The sequence below is a fragment of the Myotis davidii genome, unplaced genomic scaffold, assembly GCF_000327345.1.
Source record: "Myotis davidii unplaced genomic scaffold, ASM32734v1 scaffold693, whole genome shotgun sequence".
NCBI lineage: Eukaryota > Metazoa > Chordata > Mammalia > Chiroptera > Vespertilionidae > Myotis > Myotis davidii.
The window spans coordinates 61664-75026 of record NW_006284939.1 but is presented as its reverse complement, the minus strand read 5'-3'; the positions used below and the strand labels follow the sequence as shown (position 1 = coordinate 75026).

Genomic DNA, 13363 nt, shown 5'->3' with positions numbered 1-13363 from the left:
GTGCCCCCCCCCCCCCCCCCAGTAGCCTCTGTCCTCAGGGTTTAGCCAGCCCGGCACGTTGCGGGGGGCACCGGAACGTGCTAGGGAAGTCAGGCAGGTGCCCAGAAGCCCTTCCCTTGGGTCTCCACATACCCGACCGTTCCTGGGCCGGCTGGAAACTGCAAGTGTCGGGTTCCAGTGTGCACGTCCATCCCTGCAGCTTCACCACCCCCGAGGCCCCTAAGCCCCGGCCTCGGTGTGCGGACTGGGCCAGCGCCGTGGAGGAGGACGAGATGAGGACCAGGGTGAACAAAGAAATCGCAAGGTACGTGCTCAGGCCACTGGAGGGCCAGCGCGGGGTGCGGGGTTCGGTTAGAGCCGCGGCACTTAACGGGTGAGCAGCTGCTGGGAGCCGGTAGAAATGCAGATTCTCCGCCCCCCTCCCCCCCCGACTGTCGGGAGGGACTCCGGGTGGGGCCTCAGGTGACTCTGCTCACTGAGGGGTGAGGACCCTGTCTTAGTGGCTGTCCCCCGACCTCGGCTGGACTGCAGAGGGCCACCGTGATGTGCCCAGCCTGTCCCACCCAGCCCCAGGCAGGAGTCAGGCAACAGCTATGAATGGCCAGAGCTCAGAGAGGACCCCTGACTTGGGGCCTGAACCCCTTGCAGTTGCACCCCAAATGGTTGTACGTCCAGGTTCTCTCAAATTCAGCCATGTCCTCTTCCGGGACTCACGATGGTTCAGGTGGTGCCGCCGGAACCACTGCTTCTCCCTTGCTGACACGCTCACCGGTTCTGGGGGCCTCTCCTCTGCCGTCTGACCCACTGAACGCCGCAGAGTCAAACCAGCTCCTGGGGGGTTGAAGGAGGGCTGTGGCCCTGGTGCCAGCAGGGGCAGGGCTGGTGGGTTGTAGCTGCTCACAGGAAAGGCATTGGCCCCGGGGAGGGGTGTCGTCCATTCAGGGGGGCGTGAACGTGTGTGGGGTGTTGACAGGTGGGCCCAGGGTTCTGAGTGACTTGCTTTCTGTGTGGGTCTTGGGGTGTCAGCTGTGGCGTGAGGCTGGTTGACTTGGTCGGTGTGTCCTCTTGCTCTGCTCCCAGGCGCACAGCGCGCCCTCCCGCTGCCCTCACCGGGGACAGTCTGCGGCCCGTGCCGGCAGGGGTCCCCTCTGTTCCTCGGTGGCCTCACAAGCCTGTCTCAGAGCTGTCCTGCTCTGTTGGGGGCCACCCTGTGATGGCTGTGGCAATGCCCAGGCTGGCCCCGCTGGTGATGCAGCCCGCCTCACTCTGGGGGGCGGGCGCTGTGAGAGGTCCGCTTGCTGTGCTCCACGGAGGATGGCATGGCGCACACCAGCAGCCTGAGAATGACAAGGGTTTGTCATCCCTCCAGCCAGTCTTTCCAGGGCCCTGAGGGAACGGAGCCTGGGAAGTGGGAAGGGCGTCTCATTCCCGGGGTGCTGTGTGCTCAGTGCAGCTGTGGATACACGGGTGCCCGGGGTGGGTGATGCTCCGCTCCTGTGCCCGGGCTGCAGAGGGGTGAGAGCTTACCTGGTGGAAGGGGCAGGGACTGGGGACATTGCTTAGGCACTTGCAGGACCTGTAGCTCGAGGGGGTGGTTGGTTTCAGTGCCAGGCGGCACTGGGCCCCCCTCCCTCTCCCGGGATGGTCTGCAAAGCTGGGAGTCGGTGGGCGGGCGCTGTGATGGAGGGCGCTGCCTCGGGAGCCGGGGAGCAGGAGGGGCTGTTCGGCCTCTTCCCAAGTCCGAGAAGGCAGGCACCCAGGTCCCCCAGCAGGGAAGGTCGTGGCAGAGAGAAAACTTTTTATTTCAACCTCTTTCTCCAGGCCACAGGGTTTGGGGGTGTCCGTCTCTATGGTGCTTGGATCTCGCGACTTAGTCTGAAACGTCTGTTTGGCCTCCAGTTTGCGTTCCGGGCTGAGGCCTTGAGGCCGCAGATGCCTCTGGCAGCTGCAAGCACTTTCTCTCCGGTGGAGCCTTTGCCGGCCAAGGGCCCTGTGGACACTAATGACATCACTCTGGCCACACATCGCCATCAGCTTGCAGCCAGCCTCTCTGTGTTCACTAACTCACCCCTGTTGCCTGGGCAGGGCCAGACCAGGTGGTTCACGGATCTTATGCAGCCTGTGGGCCACACATTTGCCAGTCCTGACTTGTATGATCTGACATGATTTATCATAACCTTTATCTTATAGGAAGGGGGGGAACGGGGGGGGGGGCAATGATGAACGACACCTGCTCTAACCCGGCTCCACCACTGACCGCACCCCTCGGGGGCGGAGTCCTATGTCGCTCTGAAAGCTTTAGGGGTTAGGTTAATTTTTAGGCCTTTTTAAAACAGCAGCGTTTATTCTGCTCCCAGATATAAAAGAAAACTCCTCATCAATGATTTCGGGAGAGAGAGGAAGTCACCATTGGGAAGGTAAGCGCCCTTCGTGTTTCTTTCCTGAGCTGACCTGGCGTTGGCTGCGAAGAAGAGAGCGAGCAGGCGGGCTGCCGTGTTGGGCATTCCCCGAGCAGCCGTCTTCCCCGCGAGCTGGGACGGGGGCGTGGTGTCTGATGTGCTCGCTCCCGTGGGGACAGAGGCCCTGGGGCACATGGGGGTTGGGAGCCCGAGGCCAAAGGCCTCCGCCCATGCGCGGTCTGCGCGGTGAGGGGAGTGGCGAGGCTTGTTCTGGGCTAGCGTCCTTTCCTCCAGCAGTGACTCAAAGGCGCCGTGCACGGTGCCCGCCGATCTGGAGACGGACGAGAGCGTCCTGATGCGGAGGCAGAAGCAGATCAACTACGGGAAGAACACCATGGCCTACGACCGCTACATCAGAGAGGTCCCGAGGTAGGCAGCGGGCGTGGGCCGGTCACGCGGGCAGTGCAGGCCACGGAGATGCGCAGGTAGCAGATTTGGTTCCTGTAAACAAAGCAGGGGCTGGTGCCCACAGAGAGAAGGTTTAAAACCACGCGTTGGCCATCAGAATGTGGTGAACATCTCAGTTCCCCAGACCCACAGCAGTCTCAGGACGCAGTCGTTAAGGACGGTGGGGACGGGAAGCTCACACTAAAGGTTTTCCTGAACTGCAGAGCAGTGCTGTGGGGACGGGCAGCCCACTCCCTCTCCCGTGGACATGCTCTGGACAGGGTGCCCCGCAGGACCAGGACTCGGGCGCACTTCGGGGCTTGGGTTGGGGAGGCACGGCAGAGGCGGAGGTGGTACAGCCGCTCCTGTGTGCCTGTGGCAGATCAGTGGGTCTGTAGTTCACAGCAGCCCTAACCTTAGAGTCGGGGTAACCGGAGGGCTGTGCCAGCGTGAGTGCCAGGACCCTGTCCCTCCCCGCAGGCACCTTCGCCAGCCCGGTATTCACCCCAAGACCCCCAACAAGTTCAAGAAGTACAGCCGGCGCTCCTGGGACCAGCAGATCAAACTCTGGAAGGTGGCCCTGCATTTCTGGGATCCTCCAACCGAAGAAGGCTGTGATTTTCAAGAAATGTAGGTGCATTGCCTTCTTGTCCCCCATTGCCGCTCGCTCGTGCCCTGACTGGAGTAGCTTTCACCTGTGAGGCAGGAGGTCGTCGTGGTAGCCAGCTGTCCGCCTTCACGTCCACTTCCATCCACACAGCTTAAAGCGGGGGGGGGGCGGGCCTCTGGGGGTGGAGTCTGCTTCCTGGATTGAATTTACATTTTGTAGCTAGAAAAACAGAGTTTAGAAAACCCGAAAATATGGGGGTTTTCATTTGTTTTTAGGATAAACATCCTAAAAATTATTTGGGTAATTTATTTCAAACTATGAAAGTAGGTCTTTTTTTTTTTTTTTTTTTAACTCAGAAAGGTTTTCCCTTTTCCCGGTTGGTTTTAAGCTTGTGCTTCGTCAGGGCTCAGGCCCGGCCGGGGCCCGGCTGCGCTGAGGCAGTGGAGGGGCCTGCGCTGCCCCCTCCGGCAGGTCCTCGATGGCCGCAGGTGCTGGGGGCTCGCTAGGAGCTGCCGTGCGGGAGGTGGTTTCTGGCGAGCTTGACGTTCGGCCTCACAGACGTCACAGGTCTTTCCTGGCGACACTGTTGTCCCGTCTCTACGAGTACAAAGCTAGCGACGAGGCAGCCTCGGGTCTGCCAGGTGTTCGCTGCCCCGCCCCCGATCGGGCTCCTTCGTGCTCGGGGTGTGCCCAGCTCCGCCGGGGCCGCACCTCTGATGGGTCAGCGCCACGTGGGTCCCTGACAGCAGTGCTCAGGGCGGCGAGGCAGCGATGGCCTCTGGTTTCAGCGAACAGACTGGAGGACGTCCCTGCGTCTCGGCCTCCTGGCTTTGCTAAGCGGTGGCTGATGCTGTTTGATTCCACAGACATCCCGTGGACCTCGGGGAAATGGAGACGGAATCCACAGAAAGCAGCTCCGAGTCCCAGGCCAGCTCCCAGGATAACAGCTTCGTAAGTAGCTTTCCTCGTGTGTCTCGGGGTGGCTCGTTGACCATAGGTGGCCCTTTGTAAACTGAGGTTCGGTTGTGCTGTCTGGAGAGGGGCGCCTCACCTCCCCTTTCTCTGACGACCGGCAGACGATCTGACGGCGTTCCTAGGTAATGGCCGCAATTTGGGTTTTTGGTTCCGTCTGACTAATCCTGTTTCCATCGGAAGGTGACTAGGCCTGTTCCCTCTGGTCTGGCTTCGGCACAGCCGGCTGCCCGCGCTCATGTGGCTGAGAGTGTGGGTGTGGACGGCTGACTGTCCCTGCGGCAGGGCCGGTGCCTGGGCATTTCCCCACGTTTGCTAGTTTTAAAAAATCCCACGTTTTTGAAAAAGGAAAATTCCAAGATGAAAAGAAACTTCCAGTATCCGATTCTGTGGTTACCGGTTGGGTGCATGTTCTTGCTGACTTTTTTTTTAATTGATTTTAGAGAGAGAGGAAGGGAGAGAAAGAAGAACAGCAATTTTTTTGTTTCTCTTCTGGTTTTGTTGGTTGATTCTTGAATGTGTCTTGACTGGGGATCAAACCTGCAACCTTAGTGTATCAGGACAACGCTCCAACCAACTGAGCCGCCCGGCCAGGGCTCATGCACACGTCCTGCCTGGGCCCAGCAAACCCTGCCCGCTGCCCAGTGACAGTCCCCTCTGTCACCTCCGGAACACCCGGCCGAGTGAGTGTGAGAAGAGGGGGACACCAGGACACACAGGTGTGTGGTGTGGAACGGGCGTGCTTCCCCTGAGGTCACCCTGTCCTCGGCCGGCCCGTTCCAAGGCCTGTGCACTAGGGTTGCCCTTCCTGCCTCCTTCCCTGTCACCCCTGCAAGCGGGTCCCTGCCCTCCCGGTTCCATGGCCACGGGCACCACACGCTCTCTGAGGCTAGAGGTGGCACCAGGGCCCAGGAGTAGAGGAAGGGCCCAGGATCCCACCATGAGGAATCCCGCTGTTAGAGGTGGTTTCTGAAGCTTAGACGTGGGGATTGTCCAGGGAGAGAAACACGGCCGGTCAGGCAGGGCGCCCCAGAGGGCAGAGGTCTCGCAGGCGGTGTCCTTCCTCGGGAGGCTGCAGAGCAGCCCCGTCCCAGGTCAGGTTCTGGACGGGCTGTGAACTTCCGCTGACAGTCTCAGAACGGAGTGGGGCGCAGGCCTGGGGACCAGGGAGGGAAGAGGCAGGTGCATGCGGGAGTTGGCCGGGGAGACGAGAGCAGGGGTCCTGGCGGAGATGGGGCACCAGGGAGGGGTGGCTCTGAGGCGGTGGACTTAGTGTGATGAGCAACGGGACCGCCTGCCTGTGGCTGCAGGGCGGGGCTTTGCCGCTGGGCACGGCATCTACAGCCCGGACTGCTCAGGACACGTGCCCGCGGCCCTGCCGCCTGATCCAGGCTGTGTGCAGGCCTCTCGGCTGCCCCAGTGCCCCTCTCACTGCAGGTCTTTCTTTTCTGATTCAGAATTTCATCAAGGGGACACGTGTGCAGGCCACGTTGAAACCTCACCTGCCTGTCCACCTGTGGCGTTGACTTTTTTAAAAACATGCATTTAAAATTTTGGGTTTAGTTGGAATAAACATTAGGCTTCAAACGGTTTAAACCCCCTAAATTGTAAACTCTTAACAATTTTAATTCATATGAACACACGACCTTTCAATTATACTTTTTTTTTTAAAGGGAAGTTTTTTAAAAATATATTTTCAGAGAGGAAGGGAGAGGGAGAGAGAAATAGAAACATTGATGATGAGAGAGAATCATTGATCAGCTGCCTCCTGCATGCCCCCACCAGGTAGGGATCCTGGTGCCCTCACTGGAAATTGAACCGTGTGCCCTCACTGGAAATTGAACCGTGACTTCCTGGTTCATAGGTCGTTGCCCAACCACTGAGCCACGCTGGCCGGGCCAATTAAACTTTTTTTAATTTTTATCCTCATCCGAGGGTATTTTTTCCATTGACTTCTAGAGTGAGTGGGAGGGAGAGAAACATGCACACGAGAGAGACATCAGTTGGGTGCTCCCGCACATGCCCCTGTGGGGCCGGGGGACCGCCGCCGAGGCCCTTCATCAGGAAGCGACCTGCAGTCTGCAGGCAGACGCTCCAGCCACTGGTCCGCACCAGCCAGGGCCAATTAACGTTTTAAAATGAAAAACAAAAAAGCAAAACCTCATTATGCAACCAGAACTATATCAAACGCAGCACTCACTCCTGTGCAGGGAGCCAGTGCTCAGTGCTGTCGAGCCTCCGTTCCCTCTGTGCTGTGAGGAGCGCGCACGCTCACTCCTGACCTACACAGCCTGCCGAGTGCACCGGAGTGGGAGGTGGCCCTGCCTGCGGGGCGAGCGGGGCTGGGGCAGGGGCTGGAGCGCAGGCAGCTCTCCCTGAGCTCTGAGTTTGCGCAGTGTCTGGTGTGACCCTGTGCGAGGTGGTGAGGGCAGGTGGCTTCTGGTGCCCACACAGCTCCCCCCCCGCTCGAGGTGCGTGGCTGTGCTCAGTGGGGTGAGCTCACCCGTCGCCAGTCCCGTGGGAGGACCCGGCGTGACACGTGCTTCTATCTCCCAGGACATGTACTTGGGCACCCCCACCAAGGTGCCACACCTGGACTGCCACGTGGAGGACGAGTTTGACTTGGAAGCGTGTTTAACTGAGCCCTCGAAAGACTTCTCGGCCATGAGCTAACCTGCCCGCAGACCGCAGAGCCAGGGCCTCTGCCCGGCCGGTGAGGCCAGCCGAGCACGTGTCGCCCGTTTGCCACGGGGGCTCCTGTTAATAGTTATCACCTGGTGAATTGTTATTCTTGCCTTATTTTTTAAACAATTTTATGTATAGTGAGTGTGTATTTTGCGTGTTTTAAATTGTAAATGCAATTAAGCCCAGTGACAATTGAACTGGAAGCAATCTTATGATAGACTTAATTGCTTGGTCCCCACCATCCCCCAGTTCACCCGACAAGCACACTGGAACCGGCTTCCACCGCATTTCAGATGCTAGGCTGCCGCTGGTAGGTGGTGGTGTGGGTTTCACTGTGTTCAGGGACCGGTCTCGTGTCAGCTTCCTGGACTGGTATCTGAGTGTTCTCACCTTCGGGCCCTTTAATGTCATTATGGAAACTTCGTTTTTGGCCTTTTGTCAGTATGTCAGGGTGGCTTTTCCTGCACACAGAGCACTGACCAGTCAGATACTAAAGTCGTAGGTTACTAAGTCCCGTCGTCCAAGTTGGGTCTTTGTAAATAGTGCCAGGTGGGCCTCTCCCAATAATACTCCAGGAGTTACGGCAGCTGAGGGACTTAGAAAGAGCATTTCACAGTCCATTCACCATGTAAAATTGCTGTAAATGATAATGTATACAGACTTCCTGTTCAAACATTTAATTGTGAACTTCTTGTTAAGACTGTTAAGTTTTATTGCTTTTGTATGGAATGAGATTGCAAAAATAAAAGAGCCTTTAACTGATTGATTGCGTTGCCAGATCGGCTAACTGCTGAGGCGGCTCCTGGGTTTGGAGGGTCTCTGTGCTCTGTCCTCAGTGCGTGGCCTGGGGGACAGCACGGTGGGGGGGGGGTGGACAGGGTTGTGGCCCAGGCTGTTACATCCCCCCGCCCCCAGGAGGACTACATCTGTGCTGGGTTTAGAGCTGGAGCCAGAGCAGACGCATCCATGTGAGCCAGCGTTCCCCGTGGCGGCCCTGCCCCCCCAGACAGCTGCGTAGTCGTCCCGGGGCAGAGCGAGTCCTGGGGGGCTGCCCGCCGCTGCCGCCCTCAACGCCCGGGGACCCGGGGCGGGATGCTGCACTCGCTCCCAGGTGGGCTCTGCCCCAGCGTCTAGGAGGGCAGTGCCGCCCATTCCACACTGGCCGCGCCTGGGCTGTCGTGCACCCACAGGAGGCGTGGGGGACGTGCGGGAAACGGTGCCCCCACGTCTGCTCTCCTTGACGGGCTCAGAGATAGTAAACGTGTCAGGTTAAAGGGTGAGGGAGTGGAGGGCGGGGTGAGGGTGACTGGGTGGTGGGACGGTGCCATGTCACAGGGGGGTCGGGAGCTGCCTGATGGCCTTTCAGCAGGGACCGCGGTTGGGGACGGTGCAGGCTGCCAGCAGCTCATCAGGAGTGAGCCCGGCGGGGCGGGGGGCGGGCAGAGAGCCAGCAGGTGTCTGCCAGCGTGGTGCTGGCGAATGGGCAGTGACAGGGCTGGGGCCCAGGGGACCCAGTCCGCTCTGAAGGCACCGCTGGCCGCCGGCCTCTCACCTATGGGAGAGGCTGATGGGCGTGGCCTGGGTGGTCTTGTTCGGCTCCGCCTTTCCAGGCAGCAGATGAGGCTGACGCTTCAGAAAGCCGCTGGGCCGAGCTGGGCCGAGCTGGGAGCCTGACCAGGGAGACGTGGTCTGTGGCCGAGGTTCTGGCTGGATGAAGCTTCCAGGCAACCCGAGACCTGGGCCCCACTCCCCCCGCCCTTGGCAGGAGCCCGGACGGAGACCTGGGCCCCAGCAGGAGCCTGGGGCAGAGAGGGCTTGTTTTGAGGAGACGAATCTGTGTGGCTTTTGTCAAAGGATCCCCAGTAAGATCCACAGGCTGGGAAGCGTTTGGAAGAATTCCATTGGCGAAAACCCGACGGTGTGGACCGAAGGCCCGGCAGGATGAAATGAGGGATGGGGTCCCGCGGACCGAGAGGAAAAGGCCCGAGGGCAGGGCCGGGCACAGGGTCCCCGCCTGACCCCCGCCTCCGACAGGTGCTGCTGTGGCCCCTCCCCACCCGCAGCTCCAGCAGGAGTGTCTGCACGAGGTCCCTCGCCTGCTGGGTGTGTGCGGAGTGTGTGTGGGGTGGGGCCAGGGCAGACACCGCCCCTCTGGTTCTGACCCAGGGGAGCCCATCTCAGCCTGAGGATCTGGACTTGGGGCCGAGGCTGTCGGAGGGAGACGGGGAGGCCTGGGGAGGAGGGACTGATTGTGGGGGGCGGGGGGAGATGTGGGCCTCAAACCAGGGCAGAGGCTGGGCTGGCGGGAGCAGGGGGTGTCTGGTCAGCGCCCGGGCTGCCGTGTGTGTGTGTGCGTGCGTGTGTGCGTGCGTGTGTGTGTGTGTGTGCGCGCGCGCGTGTGTGTGTGTGTGTGTGTGTGTGTACACGTGTGGACTCAGGCTCCCTCCGAGTGAGTGGGCAGCTGGGCGGTCTTGAGCAGGGACATGATGTGTGACGGGGGTTCTGGAAGAATCTGCCCTGGCTCCTGGCTTTTGCTTCGCATTTAAATTCTTGGGATGCTCTGAAGCCCAAGGAAATCAATCTCCAGGCCTTTGTGCCCGCCTTTCATGCTGTTCACATAATCTAGGCCTTTCCGCGGGAGGCACAGATACCGGCACCTGCGATCGAGTTGTCTTTCTTCTTGACTCTTGTACATCGAACCGAGAAGTGTCAGAACTGAATTAAGTTTGTCCGGTGTGATTAATTCTCCACAATCCCAGGCTGATCGCTATCTCGGCCCTTGGTGACTCATTTTCCTATCTTCCCGTGTCTAGATGGACGTGGTCAGCTTATCAGGGTTGTCATCCCACACCCCCCACTTCCCCTTCTCACGCTCTGAAGCCATTGTTTCCTGCTCCCAGTTGGGTTCTGTCCTCCAGCTGCTCTCCCTCAGCCCCTTGCCCCCAGGTCCCCACTCCCTGTCCCTCCCTGTCCCTCCCTGTCCCTGTGGTGGACGGTGTCCAGCCTCCCAGGTGAGTCAGCAGCCACTGCTCTCGGCTTTCTGGACCTGAGCCGGTGGCTCTCCTGAGGATGCAGTTTACGGGTTTTTCTTCCACGAGGGCAACTCGGAAAGGCCTGCTGGGTGGTCACGGTACCGTGCTTGGCCAACGGCCAGTGCCTGCGAGTGAACGTGTGCGCTGTCTTCCCCGAACCGGGTTTGGCTTTGTGTGTGTGTGCGCGCGCGCGCGCGCGCGCGTGGGGGGGGTGGGAGTGGATCTTCGGATCATTAGGGTGCGTATGGATTTTATGTTTAAGAATCTCGAGGGGTATTTGTTCCTTTGCTGTCCTTGCTGTTTCGTTTGCTTTTTCATGTGCAGGCTCTATTTTATTTATTTAATTTTAATATATTTTATTAAATTTCTACAGAGAGGAAGGGAGAGGGATAGAGAGTTAGAAACATCGATGAGAGAGAAACATTGATCAGCTGCCTCCTGCACGCCCCCTACTGGGGATGTGCCCGCAACCAAGGTACATGCCCTTGACGGGGATCAAACCTGGGACCCTTCAGTCCACAGGCCGATGCTCTATCCACCGAGCCAAACCGGTTAAGGCACATGTGCAGGTTTTAATTGGATGTAAGCCGCTTTGTAAAACTCACACTGCAAAGATGCCTACAGCCGGCCAGCATGGCTCAGAGGTTGAGCGTTGACCTATGAACCAAGAGGTCAGGGTTCTATTCCAGGTCAGGGCACATGCCCAGGTTGCAGGCTTCATCCCCAGTAGGGGGCATACTGGAGGCAGCTGATCAATGATTCTCATCGTTGATGTTTCTATCTCTCTTTCTCTCCCTTCCTCTCTAAAATCAATTTAAAAAAATAAAGATTTCAAAGTATACTTACTCCCTCTAGAACAGCACTTCTCTACCTATGGGTTGCAACCCCTTTGGGGGTCAAACAACCCTTTCAGGGGTCGCCTAAGACCATCGGAAAACATATATAATTACATATTGTTTTTAAGCAGGCTCCATGGAGAGGAGCTATGGGACCGAGGCCCTAAGGGGGCCTGCAGCGACCAGGTTATATATAAAGCGTAAGGCTCTGGCGCTTGTGGAAGATCCATGGGATTTGGCGAGGCAGAGGTCTTAGGCTTGACACCAAAAGCACAATCCATAAAAGGAGAAACTGAGGCTGGACCTTGTGAAGCGGAAAGCCTTCTGCTCCGTGAAGACCCTGGAGAGGGTGAAGACAGGCTGCTGAAGAGGAGGAGGTCCGTGCAGGGCGCGTGTGGGACGAGGGCTGGCACCCGGAACCGATTCAGAACTCAGAACTCAACGGGAGAGCACAAACCCCGTTAGAACATGAGCAGAGAGGTTTGTGCGGTTGGGTGAGAACCGCCTTCCTGTCCACAGAGGAGGCCGTTGTGGACGAAAAGGGGCCTCGCGCTAACCTGACGGGCTCACGGGGGGGCCCTGTGGTGAGACCCGAAGTAACCCCAGAGGATGGTGTGAAGTTAACACTGTCGAGCGGGTTATGGCAGGTAGTCTTGTTCGAGGCTAGAATCTTCCCTGACGGAAGTCAATCTTGACTGTAACTGAGCCTGTCTATTGCCTTTTGCATCTAAGGTAACATCCCTTTGGAATGTCGGGGTGACCCCCTGTGCCAGACCCCTCAGGGCACAGCCAGTGCTCCAGGGCTGAGACCATAAATCCTCTCCTTGTTGTTATCATGTTAACTGTTGACTGTGGACTACCCTGCACCCCGCTACCCACGGAAGTGAAAGGTGCCTATCATTTTACTTTCCATCCAGTCCGAGTTCCCCCCTTTGCTTTCTCCCACGTCCCTAACCTGTCCTGAGACCCCTCAGTCGGAGGGTGGACACTCCAACCACCCGCCCCAACCACCGGCCGAGCCAAACCATCCGGGGCTGCGCCTCTCTTCTGATGTGATGTACAGGCAGTCCTCCGGTTACGTCGGACTCGATGGACATCCTTTCGTGGTTACGTCGCCATCTCCCATTTATTTATATAAAAAAAAAGTTCCGTCATTTTGACGTCTGTACACATGTGCTTTATGCTTTTTATTATTTATTTGCCACAAGGTCAGGAATTGTTCTCTTTTAGGTTTTTTTTACCGTTTTCCTTCACTACTGCTGTGTCTGTGCTCCACGTGAGTGACGTGGGTGCTTATGTAGGTGGGTTCCATACGCAAAAATTGCGTTACGTCGCCGTGGGAATGGATCTTCCACGTCACCCGAGGACCTACTGTTTACAATAAGGTGCAAAGCCGCCATTCGCTGGAGTGCTGTCTCCATACAGGGAGATCCGGCCTCCTGCTCCGGCAGTTGTCCATAGTTTGGCTCAGACAGACTCACAGAAACCCTTCCCAGGTGGGACTGTTTCTTAGGTCGACAGGTCTCCAATGTATTCAGCTACCCCTTCAGTAACGTCTGCTCAGTGCGGGGCAGACATGAGCAGAGCCAGGGCGACGGCCAGGTACAGAGATCACCAGGGGCTGCCCGGGTGTCTAGCCAAGGACAACAGTAGGGGGGGCCTCCCCCCCAAGGGTGCCTTTCCTCCCCGCCCCAGCTGTAGGCTGTACCGTCACCTTCCTCACTCCCAAGCTCCAAGCGCCCTTCCTTTGGCGCCATAACTTGTTCCCTAAGCTGTTTTTTCTAGGAATTCCCTTTTCTCCCTCTGCCATTTACCCAACAAATGTCCTCTTACAGTTTAGCTCTTGGTTCCGAATTGTTTCCCAGCCAGAACCCAAGTGCCGAGGTTGCTGACCCCCGGTTTGGTCTGACCCCAGGGGTCACAGCGATAGGAACCAATAGGAGCCGGTGTTGAGAATGGCATTGCCCAGATGCCTGCCCCGGTGGGAAGCATCATCGCCCGCCCGCCGCTGTGGGCCCATCTCGGGTCGCCCTCCCTGCTCCCTGTTCCTTAGCACACGTTGTCCAGATCTGCTTGCAGTGTTTCTGTTTAGAAAACCCTATTTGGTATAAATAATGGCAGTTTGACCGGCCTGATTGGCGGTGGACAGAGTGACCGGGAGCAGACCGAGGGTCCTGGGTTCAGTTCCCGTCGAGGGCGCACACTTGGTGGAGGAGGCAACCCATCCCTGAGTCTCTCCCATGCGTGTCTCTCTCGGCCTCGCCCTCCCTCCACGCTCCCTAAAATAAGTAAATAAATAAAAACAATGACAGTTGCAGTTCTTCCCGTCCTTATAACTCCTGTTTCTCGTCTAGTGTTGGTGATGGTTTAGCAGGCTCTCAG

The 13363-nt window shown here is 58.1% G+C and overlaps 1 protein-coding gene across 1 annotated transcript; it reads left to right on the top strand.

Annotated features, from left to right (window-relative positions):
* The first annotated feature begins 191 nt into the window (after positions 1 to 191).
* On the top strand, positions 192 to 7876 carry SLBP (stem-loop binding protein). The gene is made up of 6 exons (XM_006755206.2): positions 192 to 304; positions 2358 to 2417; positions 2697 to 2828; positions 3327 to 3476; positions 4323 to 4407; positions 6985 to 7876. Exons 1-6 carry the CDS (start codon positions 273 to 275, stop codon positions 7099 to 7101), a joined length of 576 nt encoding a protein of 191 aa, XP_006755269.1. The 5' UTR covers positions 192 to 272; the 3' UTR covers positions 7102 to 7876.
* The last annotated feature ends 5487 nt before the right edge of the window (positions 7877 to 13363 follow it).

Bases quoted from the DNA above. Each gene is read 5' to 3' on its own strand.
- SLBP (XM_006755206.2), top strand. From the start codon at position 273: ATGAGGACCAGGGTGAACAAAGAAATCGCAAG. The intron at 2,829-3,326 runs GTAGGCAGCGGG...CCCTCCCCGCAG, and splicing joins TACATCAGAGAGGTCCCGAG to GCACCTTCGCCAGCCCGGTA. The intron at 3,477-4,322 runs GTAGGTGCATTG...TTGATTCCACAG, and splicing joins GGCTGTGATTTTCAAGAAAT to ACATCCCGTGGACCTCGGGG.